The sequence below is a fragment of the Olea europaea genome, unplaced genomic scaffold, assembly GCF_002742605.1.
Source record: "Olea europaea var. sylvestris unplaced genomic scaffold, O_europaea_v1 scaffold1618, whole genome shotgun sequence".
NCBI lineage: Eukaryota > Viridiplantae > Streptophyta > Magnoliopsida > Lamiales > Oleaceae > Olea > Olea europaea.
Window position 1 is genome coordinate 127,369 of NW_019233817.1, and position 19,233 is coordinate 146,601.

Genomic DNA, 19,233 nt, shown 5'->3' on the forward strand with positions numbered 1-19,233 from the left:
ACATTGATTTTCAATGGATGTTAGTCATGCCAAAGTACTCGTTTTTAATAAATGGTTTAGGGAAAAATGCAGTTTTCTAACAAAATTGTAACACCTTGTATGTGAGTTATATTTTAAAATTTTGTTCCAAGTAAGAACTTGATTATGAAAAGAGTTTGGATAGAGGTGAAAATAGAGACTCTGGATACTGTGAGATAGCGTCTGTCGTAACACCGCTAGTTCTTTAGAATGAGAAATGCAACTTTAATTGAAAAGCTTTTTGCGGAAGCAGTTGTGGACCCAAATGATTTCAAAAAACATTTTAAATCTTTACTTGATTTAGAAGATTAATTAAGTACATGCAAAGCATTTATAAGAGTATACTGGAGGGAAAGCCTGTTTACTTCTATTTGATTACTGTAAATTATTTAGTTTCTTTTACATACTTATGCTTTGATTATTTTGATGAACAATTCACAGGCATCCACATCTAATGATCTTAGATTATACTTAGATGAGAAATATATTTCGTTTTTATTTAAATTAGTTGAAAAGTCTGAAAATATATTTCCTGTTGGCAAAGAAAAAATTGAAGAAATATACCAAGATATAGATTATTTTTGTAAGCACAATATAAGATTTGATTCTGTAAGAACTAGCAGAGAAATAAGAAAGATAGAAGATATTATAACTAAACATAGAAATATACAAGAAGAAGTCTCAGAAGGATTAGTTCGAGGATACATAACTAAGGAAGATCAGTGTAAGATCTTTGAAAAATTATCAAGATACAAAGAATATTTAAAGGTATTTGAAAGATTGAAAAATATAGATATAGATCCTGATTAATAAGTCCCGAAAGATACATGATACATCTTGTAAATAATAAAAGTAAGAGTAAAATAGTATTTCTAATAGAAGAGGCCATTATGAAAAATAGGATCAATAACCCGGTCATTTAGAAGACTGCCCCATTGAAAACCCTAGTTGAACTGGGCCCTCTGATTATAAATAAACAACGTGGCTATCTTGCCATTCTTCATCTTCCTCCTGTTCTTTATATTTCTTTTATTTTATTTTTCAAAATTGAGTCGAGTTTTTGATCGTTTTAACTCTGGAATGGATCTGTGTACAATAAGCCGATGCTCTGGATTTGAAATTATGAAGGAAGCATGGTAATGTGCACAGAGAATGAAGATTAAGGTCGGCATGTCTGCTCTCACTGATTCTATATGATTTGGGGGCCTGGTTTAGACCTCCACTTTTTCTATTATTTTTAACCTATTGAGCTCTTCATATTTTATTTCTCTGATATGAATGCATTTTTTTATTTTATTTTATTTAAGGTTGCAGTGAATTAAGATTTATATTATTGGTTTGTAATTTTTCCTTGAATGGGTTACTTTCCTTTAAATGTTTTGGGACGCAATCGCAAGATTTTATTTGTGGATTAATTATTGGTTTGAGTTTATTATTAAAAAAATCAACTCCAATTCATCACAGGAATTGTTAAATCAAATAAAAAATGTGTTTTTGCTTATTTTTTATTTTTAATATTAATTAATTAACTATAAATTTTATTATTAATAAAATTATTAAGTCCTGTTTGAACTCCATTTTTCTCAAAAATTCATTTTTTAAAAAATTTATTTTTAATCATAATTTTATCCGTAAACTTATAGCCTTTTCATGTTTGTTTAACCACACAAGCAAATTGCACTGTGTACAGAGCAATTTTTTACAGGGGATTTACCGACCACTCACTATAGGGGTCGGTCCCACATGAAAAAAAAAAAACTAAAATACGTCGAGGCTCGAGCTGTGAGTATTCTAGCAGGAGAAATGTAGCAGGGCTTAACCATGTTTGTTTAACCACACAAGGAAATTGCACTGTGTACAGAGCAATTTTTTACAAGGGATTTACCGACCCCTCACTATAGGGGTCGGTTCCATATGAAAAATAATAATAATAAAATATGTCGAGGCCCGGGCTCTGAGTATTCTAGCAGGAGAAATGTAGCAGGGCTCAACCACACAATCTAAAAAAAATCACTATTTTAAAACACTTTCTCTAAAAAAAAAGAAAAAAGAAAAAAAAAAGGGAATCAAACAGGGAATATATTACTAATTATGCCCCTATTTAGTAAAGATTAAAATTAGACTTTTAATATATTTGATAAAGGTTGATCAATGTGAGTTGAAAATATGTGGTTATTATGAAAAATGTGATTAAATTTTAAAATTGATTTTGATTGAAATCAAAATTTAGATTTTGCCAAACATGCGATCAACTAGAATATTGATTTATAAATAAGTTAAAAAACACTACACTTATATTACATTTAACGATATAAATAAACTATATATGATGAAAAAAATTAATTTATTAAAATTTTAAGTAATAAAAGAATATAATAGGAATTAAAATTTATTATAGTACAAGATGAAGGATAAAATTTAAAATAACAAAACTCTATAAATTATACCAAATGAACATTTTAGCACCAAATTTGGTGTTATTAAACCAATTTGAAGTTGGATTGGAGGAGCATTTTTACATCAATTTGATGTTCAAGCCTTTCAAGAATCAATAAATCATATTTTTAATTAAAGTTTTGATAAAAGGGAGGAAAAAACTTATTTACCTATTATTTTTTAAATAATTAAAAAAATAACAAATAAATAATTTGACCAATTATTTTTTCTTTATCTTAAATCATGCTAATAGAAGAATGAAAAAAGACTACTAGAAAGGAAAAACGTGAATAAAAGTCGTATGTTCTTAGATTGTTGTTTGCACTATGAATACGGAGAAAAGAAGGAAAGGGGGATTGGCATGCTCTGTTTACAATTTGTTTATGTAGTTTTCATTAAAACAAAATGTCAAGGGTTAGGTGGACCATGACAGGGTCGGTCCCGAGAATTTAAAGGCCCTATTAATATTACTGTTTATAAATAATAACCAAGAAATTCTACATTCTCTCCATACATGCAATAAACCATGTGCGAGGTGAGCACTAAGTTATCATAAAGGCCAAAATAATACAAAACACTAATACAATCAAATTACGATTTCTTTTGTTGCAAAAGCAACAATTTTAAAAAGATCTTGGCTTTAAGACAATGGTGGAGTGCTTCAAAATATGCAGACTGAACTGCCCTCCCTTTTCGCTAGTGTCTATCTTTGACTGCCCGGGGGGAGGCAACAGCTCAAAATTCTGCACCAAACGTCCCAAAGTAATGCCAAGAATTGGCAATGCAAGTATGATTCCAGGGCAGCTTCTCCTACCGACGCCAAATGGGAGATACCGGAAGTCATTACCATTAGCCTCCACTTTCGACTCCTCTTCCAAGAATCTTTCTGGCCTGAACTCTTCGGGTTTCTTCCACTGAGTTGGATTGTTGGCTAGCCACCAAGCATTGACCAAGATTTTGCTTTCGGCAGGAATATCATATCCTCCAAGTTTGGCATCGCTGAGGTTCATGTGGGGCACGAGAAGAGGGATAGCCATACGGAGACGAAGTGTTTCTTTGACCACGGCCTGAAGGTATGGGAGTTTGTGGATAACCGGTTCTGTGACTTGTACTCCTGGTCCGAGTACGGTGTGGATCTCTTCACGGAGTTTCTTCTGGATCTCGGGGTGATTCACTAATTCTGAAATACCCCATTCAATAGACCACAATGTTGTTTCGATTGCTGCCATGAAACCACAAGTAAATAATTAGATGATTGCTAAAAAATAAGACAAAAATCAAGAATCTAGCTTCTTTTTCATTTAGAACTGTTGTGCACTTCATCGAACCAAACATCATTCAAGTCATCATCACATTATAAAATATTATACCCATGTTTGGTTTTAATAAAAATCAAAATTTTGAAAAATTTTGAAAGATGTTAACAAAATGTATAGTTAAAAAGTTGATAGAAGTTAATACGGCCCATGGTTGAAATTTTAAGAAATAAAGGACAAACAAAAACTACGACTATTCAATAAAAAAAGTTTGTCAACTCCTTCACACCAAAAGTATTATTGAAGTCATCATCACGTCCACGTTAGTGGGCCATATAAAATATGATCAAGTTAAAGATATGACCTTTCTCGTACCTATATCAACCTCATGTGATATACTCCAACCACCCGATTTAACTACACGGTCCCTAATTCTCAAACCTCCAGATTAGGTCGAAATTTAATAGCAACCGACTCTACTAATATTTTGGAAAGGCTATGACCACTCAATTAGATTTCGTTTCGTTATGACCACTCAACTTTATACTTAATGTCATCATGATCGTCCAATTTGATTTTATTTCACTATAACCATCTAATTTCATATAACGTTTTTTTATGATTACTCAATTTTTTCCCACCTTTTTCACTAATTTTAAATGGGATAAAATGGTAACTTTGAATTATATATAAAAAATAAATTAAATAACAAAAACAAAAATAATTTTTTTTAATTTTAAAAATGTTTTACTTAAAACAAGTTTTTATTTTATTTTTTAATCTTGTTCGATAGTGATTTTGAGAATTAATTTTTTGACCGTAGAAAATAAAAGTGAGTTTTATCTATGAGAGAAAAGTCGAAAATAATAATCAAAAAATTGATTTTTTTTGGTGAAAAATCAAGACCAAACATACATTAACCTTTTTTAAGATAAAATTTTATTTAATTTTAAAAACATTTTATTTAATTTTTTATGGAACATTTATTTTAAAATAAGTTTTTATTTTATTTTAAAAATGTTTTCTTATTTTAAAATAATTTTTTTTAAAAAAAATGTTTTCTTTAAGGAACGTTTATTTTTAAATAAGTTTTTATTTTAATTTTATTAAATAATTTTTTATTTTATTTTTTAACGTTTCTTTTAAACTAAGCTTTTATTTTATTTTACTTTTTAAGTAACTTTTTTTTGAATAAGTTTCTATTTTATTTTATTTTTTAAAATTTATTTTATATATATAATGCAAAGTTATCGTTTTACCCTTATTAAAATTAGTTAAAAGAGTAAAAATAAGTTCGATGGTCATGATAAAATATTATATGAAATTGAGTGATCATGATAAAACGTTATATCAAATTAGGTGGTTATAAAAAAATAATAATAATAAATAAATAAAATTTAAGTAATCATGGTGACACTATGTGTACAGTTGGACGGCTATTAGTGGATTTAACCCTTTTGGAAATGGTCGAACTAGGAATGGGACAAAGGCCATAGAGTAAAAAAGAAAGAAAATCCAATATACAAGAGACGTACCAGCAACATTGATGTTCTCAACAATGTAGAGGACATTATCCTCGTTGATCTCTCCCTTTTGCTGAGCTTCAAGAATGTGATCAATGGCGCATTTCAGACCATTGTTGTCCATTGGCTTTGTACTCGCAAGCTTTCTGTCACATGAAAACAACCCGTTAAAATTGAGGAGCAGTGTTTTGTGCGCTTAAGTCTCATTTTTGGATTATTCTGTTTGGACAGGCCTAACTGAGGGTGAACCGGGCCCACAGGAGCCGACGGGCCCCATTTCGTTATTTGTGCATCACTTTTTACCACTTTGTTGACAGAAAAGTGCATTGGCAAAACTTGTACACCAAGCATTGTTCAAAAACTTACTTTCTTTCATCAACGAAATTGTCCTTGAAGAGTTGTAATCTTCTGTCCTTAACCTCCTTGCAGATCTTGAGGTATCCTCTCAAGAAAGGCCTCAAAATGGGAATGAAATCTCCATAATTATACTCAAAGCTTTGAGCCAATCTACTCCTTTCACCATTCAATGCTTTAAGCTTTACAAAAAGAGGATCCTCTTCACTCTCAAACCTTTTATCAAACATGATTCTGTACATGTTATTGTACATCATCAATTGCAATCTCTTCCTCAAAACAATCCCATTAGTGGCGGATTCAGGGTTCTTCTTCACATCATCAATCACGGCAGCCACTTCAGCCTCCCAACCGTGTCGGTACTGCTGCACAACCTTGTTGGTGAAAAACGGCACCGTCATGATCCGCCGCATCTTGCGCCAGTGCTCGCCGTAGACGGTGAACACCATATCTTGGCCTTTACCAGTGAAAATGTCGAAAACGACGTTCCTTGTGCGTGAACCGAACTCAACTCCCTGTGTGTGCAAAACGTCCTTCGCAAGGTCTGGCGATGAAACAACGACAAGATTACGTTGGCCCATTCTGAGCAAGAATATGTCACCGAATTTCTTGGCGTATTCGGTTAGATTCCGGTGGTTCAAATCATCGCCGACTTGGAGCCAATTGCCGAAAACCGGCACTGGAATTGGGCCCGGAGGGAGCTTAAAGCGTTTGCCACGTAGTTTGGAGATTACAGTGGCAACTATAATGGCGAAGAAAAGGCCGAGAAGGGTCTTCTCTAGAAGAAGAAGATCCATAATTGGAAGTAAGCTATCAAGAAATGGTTAACGGTGGTTGTGTGGCGGCTCATGGCGAAGGAAACTATCAGTGAATGGTTTTATAGAAGGGCGGCACAGGTTAGGTGGATGATGACGGTAGAGTGGGGCCCTCGCAGCTGTGGTTAGAGGATTTAATGGAGTCCAATTTAACGACGGGACTTCAAGGTGGAAGGATTAAACGTGGTAGGTATGGGGTTTGGTGAGTCGTACACTGTAATTGGAGTTGGTATTAATTGTCAACGACTAAGAAAATGATTTTAATCACATTATTAATTATTTTTATAATCATAAAATGGTACTCTTTTCCAAATAAAAATAATTAACTAAAAAATAAAAATCATTATCTTCACCCCTCTCCTATCCCTAACCCAAAACCCACTCCTATCCATACCCTAAAACCAAAACCTTGAAACCATTCGTTGCCCACAGCTGGTCGCCAACGTCACCGACACCAAATCCACTACCATTATCGCCTCCGCATTCTTTTTTCTTTTTACTGCCAAATGGATCCCACATGAAAACTTAAAATTAAAACCAATATATTTGATTTGGAAAAACAGAATCATCTCAACTTACAACCCACCGCCATCTTGCTAAGTTCAAGCGTCTGAACCACCACACTATCACCATCACCAGTCCAATGAGCTAGATTTGAGGAAATAACCACCACAGCTACCACAACACGTCCACCCCTGTCTACAATCTATAACCACCAAACACTTCTACCACAAACTTAATCAAAGCCGAAAACCCATTAGGCAACTAGTGCCACCACCGACCTAAATTGCCACGACCTCTACCATCAACCCATACTAGAACCACCTACCACCAGTGTCGACAACTACCAACACATGTAAATCCAAAAAATCCTAACACCACAAAGGAAAAAAAAGCACATATTCTCATTTTCATATCCAAATTCACTCGATCGAGAAATGTTTTCAAACAACATTAAGCCCCCATTAGTTCCCCATTTTGTGGAAATAAAAATAGGTGGAATAATTTTATTTTATTTTTTTTGAAAATTGAGTGGTTGAAAAAGAAGGAAAAGTTTTCGATTTACGTGTAATAATATTTTTGAAAAATTATATGATTGAAAATATGAGAAAAAATGAAATGTAATGGAATGAAAATTAAGGGGGCCAAACGGGGGCTAAAGAACAAAATCCAGATCAAGAAAATGAAAAAGAAGAAAAAAGCTGAGATTTGATTCCTTTTGACAAACTTGGCACTGGGAGCTCCACATGGGATTTCAATGTCAAACTCAACAATGGAACATCACACCCCACCTCTCGAGTCGAACTCGAACTTTTAAAATCATTAGGATCAAGAATGAGGTTCAATTTGATTTGTTTGTTGGTTTGGTTTTGTTGGGGTGATGTTGATTTCTAGTTTTGTGGGGTGGTATGGTGGCCAATTGTGGTTGGGTCGCCTTTGTTGACAGGCGACGGTTTTGACTTGTTTGGAGTGGATGGGATTGGTCATGAATGTTGTGGAAGATAATGATGTTTTATTTTTTAATTTATTTAATGTGAGAAAAATGCAAACTTATCATTTTACCCTATTTAATGTGGTCAAAATTGATCAAAAATTGACTTCATTAGTCAACTAACGATCAAATGGATGGATTCCATTCATATGTACTTCAGATGCATTTTTTTGAAAGGTTAGAGACCTTCGTTGACACAAATAAAAAGTTAGGATAGAGACCGCAAAATATGAAAAAGTTAGGAATCGCTACACCTTTCCCTTTTTAGACCCACAATTCATTACCTACTTTTTTCGCCACATTCTTGGGGACTTGAAACAAAAATTTTGCCCCTGTTTGGGAGCCATTTTTTAGGAAATTAATAGAAAAATTCTAACCGTTGAGATGTCAGGCGGGACACACGGTAGAGAGAAACAGTCAAAAAGTGCAGCTGAAATTTGAAATTAACGATCAAAATTCTCATTTTTTTCCCTTGAAAATGGGTCCCAAACAAGGGCTTTAATTTAATCACTATCATACAAATAATTAATGTCTCATCTCAATATTACCCAATTTACTTTATTATATCAAATAGATTTTTCTTAGGTTGTCATATTATTTAACCATCGTTTGGTCCCATTACTTTTAAAATAAATTTTTTCTCTTATTTTCAATAATATATTCTTCAATAAAACAATATTATACATAAATTCAAAACTTTTCTTCATTTTTTAACCATACATTCTTCATTAAAATATTATTAAAAATGCATTTTCATTGAAAAAAGGGAATCAAACAGGCTCATTATAGAAACAACCATCAATTTAGGCCATCTCATCTTGATTAGGAGAAAAATTATGTATACTGTGATTGTAGTTAATAATTGTGGAAAGCATTTTTCCATTGAAAACATAAAATCTAAAATTTCATTTTGTGCAAACATATTGTCAACTTGCTTTTCTTTTGTCATTTAATTACTTTTTTTACAATTAGATTCAAGGGACATGCCAAATCTACTTATTAAGTGCTAGTACTTTGGCTTCTCCCCATCTCTATAGGGGGATATGAGCACTTAATTCACTTTTGTTTCATAAACTCGACAGGAGATGAGATTCGTTAACTTGTTAAATTGTTACTACAAAAAAACTCACATCTTAACACACACACACACAGAAAGTTAACAAAAAATTGGTGCAGTAAATTGAGGATTATTCCATGTTATTATACTTTTTGTAATCCTTATTGTGACTAATAAGAACATATAGGCTTCTCACTTGTTCTTTAAGCTTTTGAGCAATCTTTTCAAGTGCTCGATTTTTAAAAGATTCATAGAAGTTCTATTAGAATTAGATCGTTCATAATTGTCGTAAATCTTTTACATTTTGATCTACTTCTCTTTTATTTGCTTATTTTGCTAAGATAATAGCGCCTGTTTGAGTAGCAACTTTTTCTTTTTGGTTATGCAATTTATGTTGGAGTTACCTCGCTATTATCTCGGCAAATTATCTTCGAAATCATAAATTGTGTGGTATAATAATATTAAATTAAATAATAATTTATGCACATGAATAAAAGTCACAAAATCTCCTAGTAACATAGTCGACATCTACATATAGAATCATTAAAAATCAAAAGTAAGACTTGGGGTGGATTCGGGCCGTGGACCGTGGTGGGATGGGATGGAAAATTTTGTCATCCTCACTCGTTCTAAAATGTTCGTGAACTATATAATTCCGATTTGAAGTTTATTAATATTTAGTATGGTGTTATACAATCAATTATTATTTAAATAAGTTTTAGAGTTTTAATCTTAAAATGTCAATATTATTTAAAGGAGCAGTTTAAACAATTTTGTAATTTATTTTAGGATTATTTGATGTGAAATTTATCTCTTAAAATATCCTAACAAGACGATAACTTGTTTGAGAACACAAATCTTGAAATTCATGGACTTATTTTGAGTTTTAAATGGATGAAGTAGTCTCTTTGAATTTAATGAACTTTGAAACGTATTAATAATCGAGTTTTATTTTAATATGTCATTTAGTTAAGAGAAATATTCCGAGCGACTATATATTAATTAATTATTCATAATTATTCAATATCTCCACTTATTCCCATAATATTATTAACATAATATGTTTACGTTTGCAAGCTTCGTCGTCATTATGTGTAAATCATGACCTAATTTTACTCAATAGTTTCCATTTCCCCCATTTTATTTTATTTTTCAATTGAAGTCGTAGGTAAGATTTTGATGTACGACATGGTGCAATTAAGTGGACCCCTACAGTTCAAAAAATCATGATCACTGCACTTCGGTACAACAAAATATTAGTGTGAAAAAATGCTAGTTTACCGACAAACTTAAGGGACGTTTATTTTTCATTTTTCTAAAAATAAGAATGAAAAATATAGTCGTTATGAATCCCACGTAAGAGATAAAAATGCAAATTAGATAGCTTGATGTGATGGATAACGGTCATATTTTTTTATTTTAATAGATAAAGAATGGAAAACAAACAGGGACTTAATTAAATTCTTGGTATAAATTAAAATCATATTTTTAATAAATATGGACTAAATATCAATCTCATAATTCACGAGTTTGGAAAAAGAGAGTCTATTTCGAGGAGAATATGGTGCCACGTAACCGGTCAAGATAGCCATCTTTTATTTGGAGATATTATGAGTTCAAAATAAATGATGTGGTCAAATAGAAAAATTATCGGTCAAACCATTTTTAAAAGTTGAAGATTATTTATGGTATGAGGAAGCACAACATTTGTTACACGTTTAATTATTGGGCGTATATTTTGGTCAATTATAGAGATTTCAATTTGATTGGTTAGTCTTAAAGAATGAACTAATTTGATTCTTAATCGAAAAGTTGAGATTCTGAGCTAGAAAACCTCAATTGTATTGAACAAAAAAATAAAATTTATTTAAGTTTAGCCAAACAATCACTTGGTTTATCTTAATATTTAAGTTTACTCAAATAAAAAAATTAATATTTAATTTACTTTCTTGTTTAAATATTTCATTAATTAATTATCTTAATTGGTCCTTATTTAATTATTTATTTTAAACACCTACTCAAATAAAAAAATTAATATTTAATTTACTTTCTTGTTTAAATATTTCATTAATTAATTATCTTAATTGGTCCTTATTTAATTATTTATTTTAAACACCTACTCAAATAAAAAAATTAATATTTAATTTACTTTCTTGTTTAAATATTTCATTAATTAATTATCTTAATTGGTCCTTATTTAATTATTTATTTTAAACACCTACTCAAATAAAAAAATTAATATTTAATTTGGTTTCTCGTTTAAATATTTCTCTATTAATTACCTTAATTGGTTAAGTATATTGTTTATTTAATATTTATTTCCTTTATTTAAATAATCACTTATGTAAATAAAAAATTAATATTTATTTTAATTTCTTATTTAAATATTTATTTATTTAATTCTCTTAATTAGTTATGTATGTTATTTATTTATTGTTTAATTACTTTGTTTAATTATTTATTTAATCACTTAATTAAATAAAAAATTAATATTTAATTTAATTTCTTATTTAGATATTTCATTAATTAATTATCTTAATTGGTTATGTATTTTATGCTTTTAAAATTTAATTACTCTATTTAATTATTTATTTAATCACTTATTTAAATAAATTGATTAATATTTATTTTAATTTCTTATTTAAATATTTCATTAATTATTTATCTTATTTAATTATTTATATTCTTTATTTAATATTTAATTACTTTGTTTTTTTATTTATTTAATCACTCAATTAAATAAAAAAGTAATATTTAATTTAATTTCTTATTTAGATATTTCATTTATAAATTATCTTAATTGGTCGTGTATATTATGTAATTAATATTTCATTACCTTATTTAATTATTATTTTAATCATTTATTTGAATAAAAATTAATTTTTAAATATCAATTAATTTTTTTAATAATTCAATAATTAATTCTCTTAATTGGTTATGTATATTATTAGTTATTAATATTTAATTACTTTATTTTAATTTCTTATTTAAATAAAAACATTATACCATAATGTACAAGTGGCATAATATTATTGAAGAATTGAAAAACAATTTTTTCGATCCTTCACTCATGAAATTCCACATGTACATTATGGACATCCTTATGAATTAGTACATGTAGAACTTCCAATATTTAATTTGATTTATCGTTTTAATATTTCTTTATTAATTATCTTAATTGGTTATGTATATTTAATTACTTTATTCAATTATTTATTTTTAAAAAATTCAAATAAAAAATTAATATTTAATTTAATTTCTTCTTTAGATATTTCATTAATTAATTATCTTAATTGGTTATGTATATTGTTTGTTTAATATTTCATTACTTTACTTAACTATTTATTTAATCACTTATTCGAATACAAAATTAATACTTAATTTAATTCATTGTTTAAATATCTCATTAATTATTTATCTTAATTGATTACGTATATTATTTATTTAATATTTAATTAAAACATAAATCACACGATGTATGAAAATATCTAACAGAGATGGAAGTCAAACATTAGGCACGGTCACATTTTCAAGGCATCGAACATTATTCAAAAATGTCAAAACTATATTTCCTCTACCAGATGAAGTCGAGTGGAAAGTTCTCGATTATAGTATGTTGCTCTCTACCGAACGAATGTGTAATATCTATTTAAGTTGTATGTACTCTCCATTTATAGTATGTTATTGATTTCCTCAATTTTCTCTACTTATAGTATGTTATTGATTACATAAAAATTGACCCAAAGAATATGTAATATTTACTTAAATCGTATTTACTCTCTATTTATAATATTTCACAGAATTCCTTAATTTTCTTTATTTATAGTGTGTTATATATGTAATTAAGAGTAATTAGTTATTTATTACACAATTACAGTTGATAACTGTAAGCTTTGTCCCCATGGATAGTTGTTAAATATGTCAATGTCTTCAACAACCTCCAAATGAAATACGTCGATCGACGTCTTCTTGTGATGACACTTCAGTATGCTCTCTACGATATAAACATCATCCCCAATTTCAACTTATCAAACATATTGTCGCATTCCTTGAATATGTCTCCTAACTGTGTCATTGTTACTTTACTTAATTAAATTGTTTGTCTAATATTTAATTGTTAATTATTTATTTAAATTGTTCATTTAAATTATTTATTCAGTATTTAAACGTGTATTTAAATTATTTATTTTAATTGTTTAGTTGTTTATTTAATATTTATTTTAATTGTTAATTGAATGTTTAATTGTTTGTTTTAATTGTTAATTATTTATTTCAATTGTTTATTTAATATTTAATTATTTATTTTTATTATTTATATTTATGGTTCATTTAAATTATTTATTTATTACTTAAATGTTATTTATTTATTTCAATTGTTTATAGAATTTGTTTAATTACTTATTTTTTATTTTTTATATTTATTGTTCATTTAAATTATTTATTTAATATTTAAATGCTAATTATTTATTTCAATTGTTTATTTAATATTTAATTACTTATTTAAACTATTTTTTATTTTTTATATTTATTTGTTATATTTAATTACTTATTTAAACTATTTTTTATTATTTATGTTTATTTGTTATTTATGTTAAGTAATTATTTTTATTGCTTAATTAATATTTAATTTATTTCTTTATTGAATTTATTTCAATTAGTTATTTATCATTTCAATTAGTTTATTATTTCAATTAGTTATTTATTATTTACTTAAATAAAAATATACATAAATAATTAACATAATTCATAAAATATTTAAATAAATAATAAAGTATAAAATACATAATTATATATTAAACAAATAATATATATAAACAATTAAAGTAATTACTTAAAAATTTAAATAGATAATTAAATTAAATATTGATTTCTTAAATTATTTATTTAATATTTAATATATTTTTTATTCAAATATATCATTAATTAGTTTAATTGGTTATGTATATTGTTTGTTTAATATTTAATGACTCTATTGAATTGTTTATTTCATATTTATTTACTTCATTTGATTATTTATATTAATTTCTTATTTATTTTAATTGTTTATTGAATATTTAATTGTTTATCATCTTTATTTAAATTGTTTATTTCATTATTTAAATTATTTATAATTTAAATAAAATGAAATAAAAAGCAAATAATTATTTTACTATTTAATTATTTATTTAATCACTTATTTAAATAAAAGAATTAGTATTTATTTTAATTTCTTATTTAAATATTTCATTAATTAATTATCTTAGTTAATTATGTATTTCTTTATTTAGTATTTAATTACTTTGTTTATTTATTTATTTAATCACTCAATTAAATAAAAAAGTAATATTTAATTTAATTTCTTATTTAGATATTTCATTTATAAATTATCTTAATTGGTCGTGTATATTATGTAATTAATATTCCATTACCTTATTTAATTTTTATTTTAATCACTTATTTGAATAAAAATTAATTTTTAAATATCAATTAATTTTTTTAATAATTCAATAATTAATTCTCTTAATTGGTTATGTATAGTATTAGTCATTAATATTTAATTACTTTATTTTAATTCCTTATTTAAATAAAAACATTATACCATAATGTACAAGTGGCATAATATTATTGAAGAATTGAAAAATAATTTTTTCGATCCTTCACTCATGAAATTTCACATGTACATTATGGACATCCTTATGAATTAGTACATGTAGAACTTCCAATATTTAATTTGATTTATCGTTTTAATATTTCTTTATTAATTATCTTAATTGGTTATGTATATTTAATTACTTTATTCAATTATTTATTTTTAAAAAATTCAAATAAAAAATTAATATTTAATTTAATTTCTTCTTTAGATATTTCATTAATTAATTATCTTAATTGGTTATGTATATTGTTTGTTTAATATTTCATTACTTTACTTAACTATTTATTTAATCACTTATTCGAAACAAAATTAATACTTAATTTAATTCATTCTTTAAATATCTCATTAATTATTTATCTTAATTGATTAAGTATATTATTTATTTAATATTTAATTAAAACATAAATCACACGATGTATGAAAATATCTAACAGAGATGGAAGTCAAACATTAGGCACGGTCACATTTTCAAGGCATCGAACATTATTCAAAAATTTCAAAACTATATTTCCTCTACCAGATGAAGTCGAGTGGAAAGTTCTCGATTATAGTATGTTACTCTCTACCGAACGAATGTGTAATATCTATTTAAGTTGTATGTACTCTCCATTTATAGTATGTTATTGATTTCCTCAATTTTCTCTACTTATAGTATGTTATTGATTACATAAAAATTGACCCAAGGAATATGTAATATTTTACTTAAATCGTATTTACTCTCTATTTATAATATTTCACAGAATTCCTTAATTTTCTTTATTTATAGTGTGTTATATATGTAATTAAGAGTAATTAGTTATTTATTACACAATTACATAAAATCTAGAGTATTATAAACGTTTTAAAAAATGCTTACATTTTAAATTATTACAATTACGGATCACAATGTACATAAAAGAAATCTTACATTTAAAAAAAATGCTTACATTTTAATGTGTGTTTGGTTTATTAGCTCTACCATGTCTGATGCTAAAAATTTAATATATTTCAATTTGATCTGAATCCGACGAATTTAATGGGAGATGGATTTAGGGTCTTAATCCAATAACCCAATCGAAATTCGAATCCGATAATCCGTTAACTAAATGAATCAAATATGGATATAGGTCGATCCAATCCGATATCACTAAAACATTCCAAAAGGAGCATCATTTAGATTAAAAAAAAAGATTTGAGTCTTCTAATATAAAAAGTGAGCCCATAAAGATAGTTCAAATATTTTTTAAAATAAATAATTAATTAAAATCTTGTTGAGGCTATGATTTTCAATGAAAAATAAATAAAATCTTTATTTTTCTAATTTTTCAATTTCGGATCGGATATCCGATAACATAATTAATCGGATATGAATTTAACATTCAAATATTCGTCGGATTATTAGATCGGATTGAATAGGATAATTATTCTTAACGGTTCAATCCATTTATAGCCCTAACTTCAATGTGAAGATTCAAGGATAATTATTCTTAAAGGTTCAATCCATTTATAGCCCTAACTTCTATGTGAAGATTCAACAATTGCCCCGAGTTAAATTCACGAAAGAGATTGGGCAATGTACCGTCGACGAATGTTCTCTTTTTTGTCTCGATCGTGTATGGAGAAACAATGTGTTGTAACAGCAATCTAGTCCTCTTACTAATCATTTGCTTTAGCACGTCAATAACATATTTCTTACAGGATGTCACTTCCATTGTCTTCTCCGACATAATTGTCACATTATCCAAACTCGCGACATTATCTGTCAAAATGGTGGTCATTTCCAGCATAATTATGTATATTATTTATTTAATATTTAATTACTTAATTAACATAATTCATAAAATATTTAAATAAATAATAAAGTATAAAATACATAATTATATATTAAACAAATAATATATATAAACAATTAAAGTAATTACTTAAAAATTTAAATAGATAATTAAATTAAATATTGATTTCTTAAATTATTTATTTAATATTTAATATATTTTTTATTCAAATATATCATTAATTAGTTTAATTGGTTATGTATATTGTTTGTTTAATATTTAATGACTCTATTGAATTGTTTATTTCATATTTATTTACTTCATTTGATTATTTATATTAATTTCTTATTTATTTTAATTTGTTTATTGAATATTCAATTGTTTATTATATTTATTTCATTATTTAAATTATTTATATTTTTAAAAAAATGAAATAAAAAATAATTAATTATTTTACTTAAATAAACAATTTACATAATTCATGAAATATTTATAAACAATTAAATTCAATATGTTAAAAAAAATGGCTGGCATGGGCCAATCCAGGCGGCGGGGTAGTCTAGGCCGTCTGGATTTGGACATTTGGGCTATCTGGGTCATCTGGATCTAGACGGTGACGTCGTTGCCGCCTGAATAGTCTGAAAATTCCATTTTCGACGAGCTCCATCCCATTTTTTCACTTTTTTTAACCAATTCAACCTCAAATTCGACTTTTCCTTCCATTTTAACTATAAAAATTTGTATTAAACTCATAATTTAACATATTTAAATCTTAAACATTCAAATTTTTATGTGTTAAATTCAAACATTCAAATTCCCACATATGCCTCAATGGTGAGTAAATTACAAAAAAACAAATCTAATCTTTGAGAAATGGCGTTCTCTGGTAAATGGTCGAAATGGGATCGGTCTGAGCAGTCCGTAGGTGGCGTTGGTGATTCTCTTTTCTTAGTTTTCTCTTTCTTTCTCCTCCTCTTTATTTGGGGGTATTTTCGACCTTTGGGTAATGTTTACATTTTAAGTTTTTTTTTTCTTTTTTTAATGAGATTTTTTTTTTTATCAAAGGCCATTTTGGAAAAATGAATAAGTCAGGTAGCTATCTACCATCATTTCCTCCATTCAACATTGCTTCGCCACATCCAAATTATCCAATAACCCGCCATTGACGTACAATTTCATCACCTAACATAGATATAGGGAGATGAAGGAATGAGAAAAATATTGAAATTACAAAAATATGACGTTCATGGAAATATTTTTGAAGCTACTTGAACATTCATCATACCAAAGGCATTGTATTTGGGGTTCAAAAATTCTTTCAATTTTTACTCCATTAAAGTCCACATATTACATAAATGAATATACTTAGAATTGGAGGACTATTGTTGCGTGTTGTCACACCTAGTCAACCTACCCGGGACAATGGCCCACTCATGGTGATTCACGTGGCATTCCTGTCGAGGTGTCACACAATGTCGAGGTGGGCTACATTCGAACTGCTTCGAGCCGAAGTCCATCTGGCGAGGCTCCTTTTTGTCCGAGGCCCATTGACCGAGGCCTACGAACCGAAGTCAGGCTGTTGGAACCTGTTGAGAGCAGCTGAGGCCCTCAAGTGGAAGTATCATGAAAAATGGCCGAAGCCCCGAAGTTGATGCGCGAGCCTCTGAACCACAAGGAAACATCCTCCATGGTCATTTCTCCTAAGAGATCGTCTGCACAGATCTTATTCGAATAATTGATGGAACGTTTGTCATAAGCATAAATGTCAAGTCTTGTCACTAGCATGGAGGCCCTGCACAAGCAATAAATGCGCCGCAAGCTAGCAAGTCAAGCCCCATACCTAAGAAAAGATGTTTGAACTAAGGAGATGAGGCCACGTGCCACTTCATCCAAGGGCTCCCATTTCATATGTACTACTATAAATACTTCCCTTGTGTAATATTAAAAGGCTAATGCAAGAATCAATACAAAGAACTACATTTACTCAACTCTCTCTCATTTTACTTGCAATACACAAATCGAGTTTATACACATTTACATATACCTTTATGAACACCGGTTGGTAATCATTGTACAATCGGATTACGAACAACCCGTCGAATTTCGAAAGTCACCGTCCTGCGTCGTTGGAATACTCCCACGCCCTTTGAACAGCTCGTTTTAGACCGTCCACGTGTCTTAGCGTGTTGGACATTTGCCCACACAAGCGCGGGTGGGACCGGCATCTGTTGGCGCACTTTTTGGGGTCAACAGATTGGTCGAGGACGAACGCCGACTGTTAGATCGAATCTCACTCAATCTGAGCCCTCAATTTCAGATCCAATCCAAGGTGTTGAATTCAAAGGGGTTTTCAATCCTACGCCTCAAATTCATGCGTGCCTCCCACTCACCTTTTCCAGCGCGTCTGCTTCTAGAAGCGCTAGCTGCCCTCATAATTGCGTTTTTAATACGACGACAGCAGGCGCCTTGGAAGTCGTAACGATTCAGCCACTTTTCCTCGGAAACGAGCACAAGACATCAAATCATTGGCTCAGCTATCAAGGCACAATCATTACCATTGGACCTCGGCTTCATCTCTACATTCAGCTATCAAGCCTCGCAGGTTCGGTTCCTCAACCACCTCGGTTCCCTCCTCAACATTCAGCAACAAGTCTCGCAGGTTCGGTTCCTCAACCACCTCGGCTCCCTCTTCATCATTCAGCAACAAGCCTCGCAGGTTCGGTTCCTCAACCACCTCGGCTCCCTCCTCAACATTCAGCAACAAGCCTCGCAGGTTCGGTTCCTCAACCACTTCGACTCCATCTTCAAAAGTTCGACACCTCGCCTACTTCATCGCTCACCCACAGCAACACTTCTCTAACTCTAACCATGATATAAATATCTATACTTGGACTTGGGG

General features: G+C 28.9%; 1 protein-coding gene across 1 annotated transcript; it reads right to left on the reverse strand.

Annotated features, from left to right (window-relative positions):
* Positions 1-2,969: 2,969 nt before the first annotated feature.
* LOC111377181 (trans-cinnamate 4-monooxygenase-like) lies at positions 2,970-6,512 on the reverse strand. The gene is made up of 3 exons (XM_023000235.1): positions 5,600-6,512; positions 5,246-5,379; positions 2,970-3,676 (listed from the first exon to the last, which is right to left on the reverse strand). Exons 1-3 carry the CDS (start codon positions 6,382-6,384, stop codon positions 3,078-3,080), a joined length of 1,518 nt encoding a protein of 505 aa, XP_022856003.1. The 5' UTR covers positions 6,385-6,512; the 3' UTR covers positions 2,970-3,077.
* Positions 6,513-19,233: the final 12,721 nt, after the last annotated feature.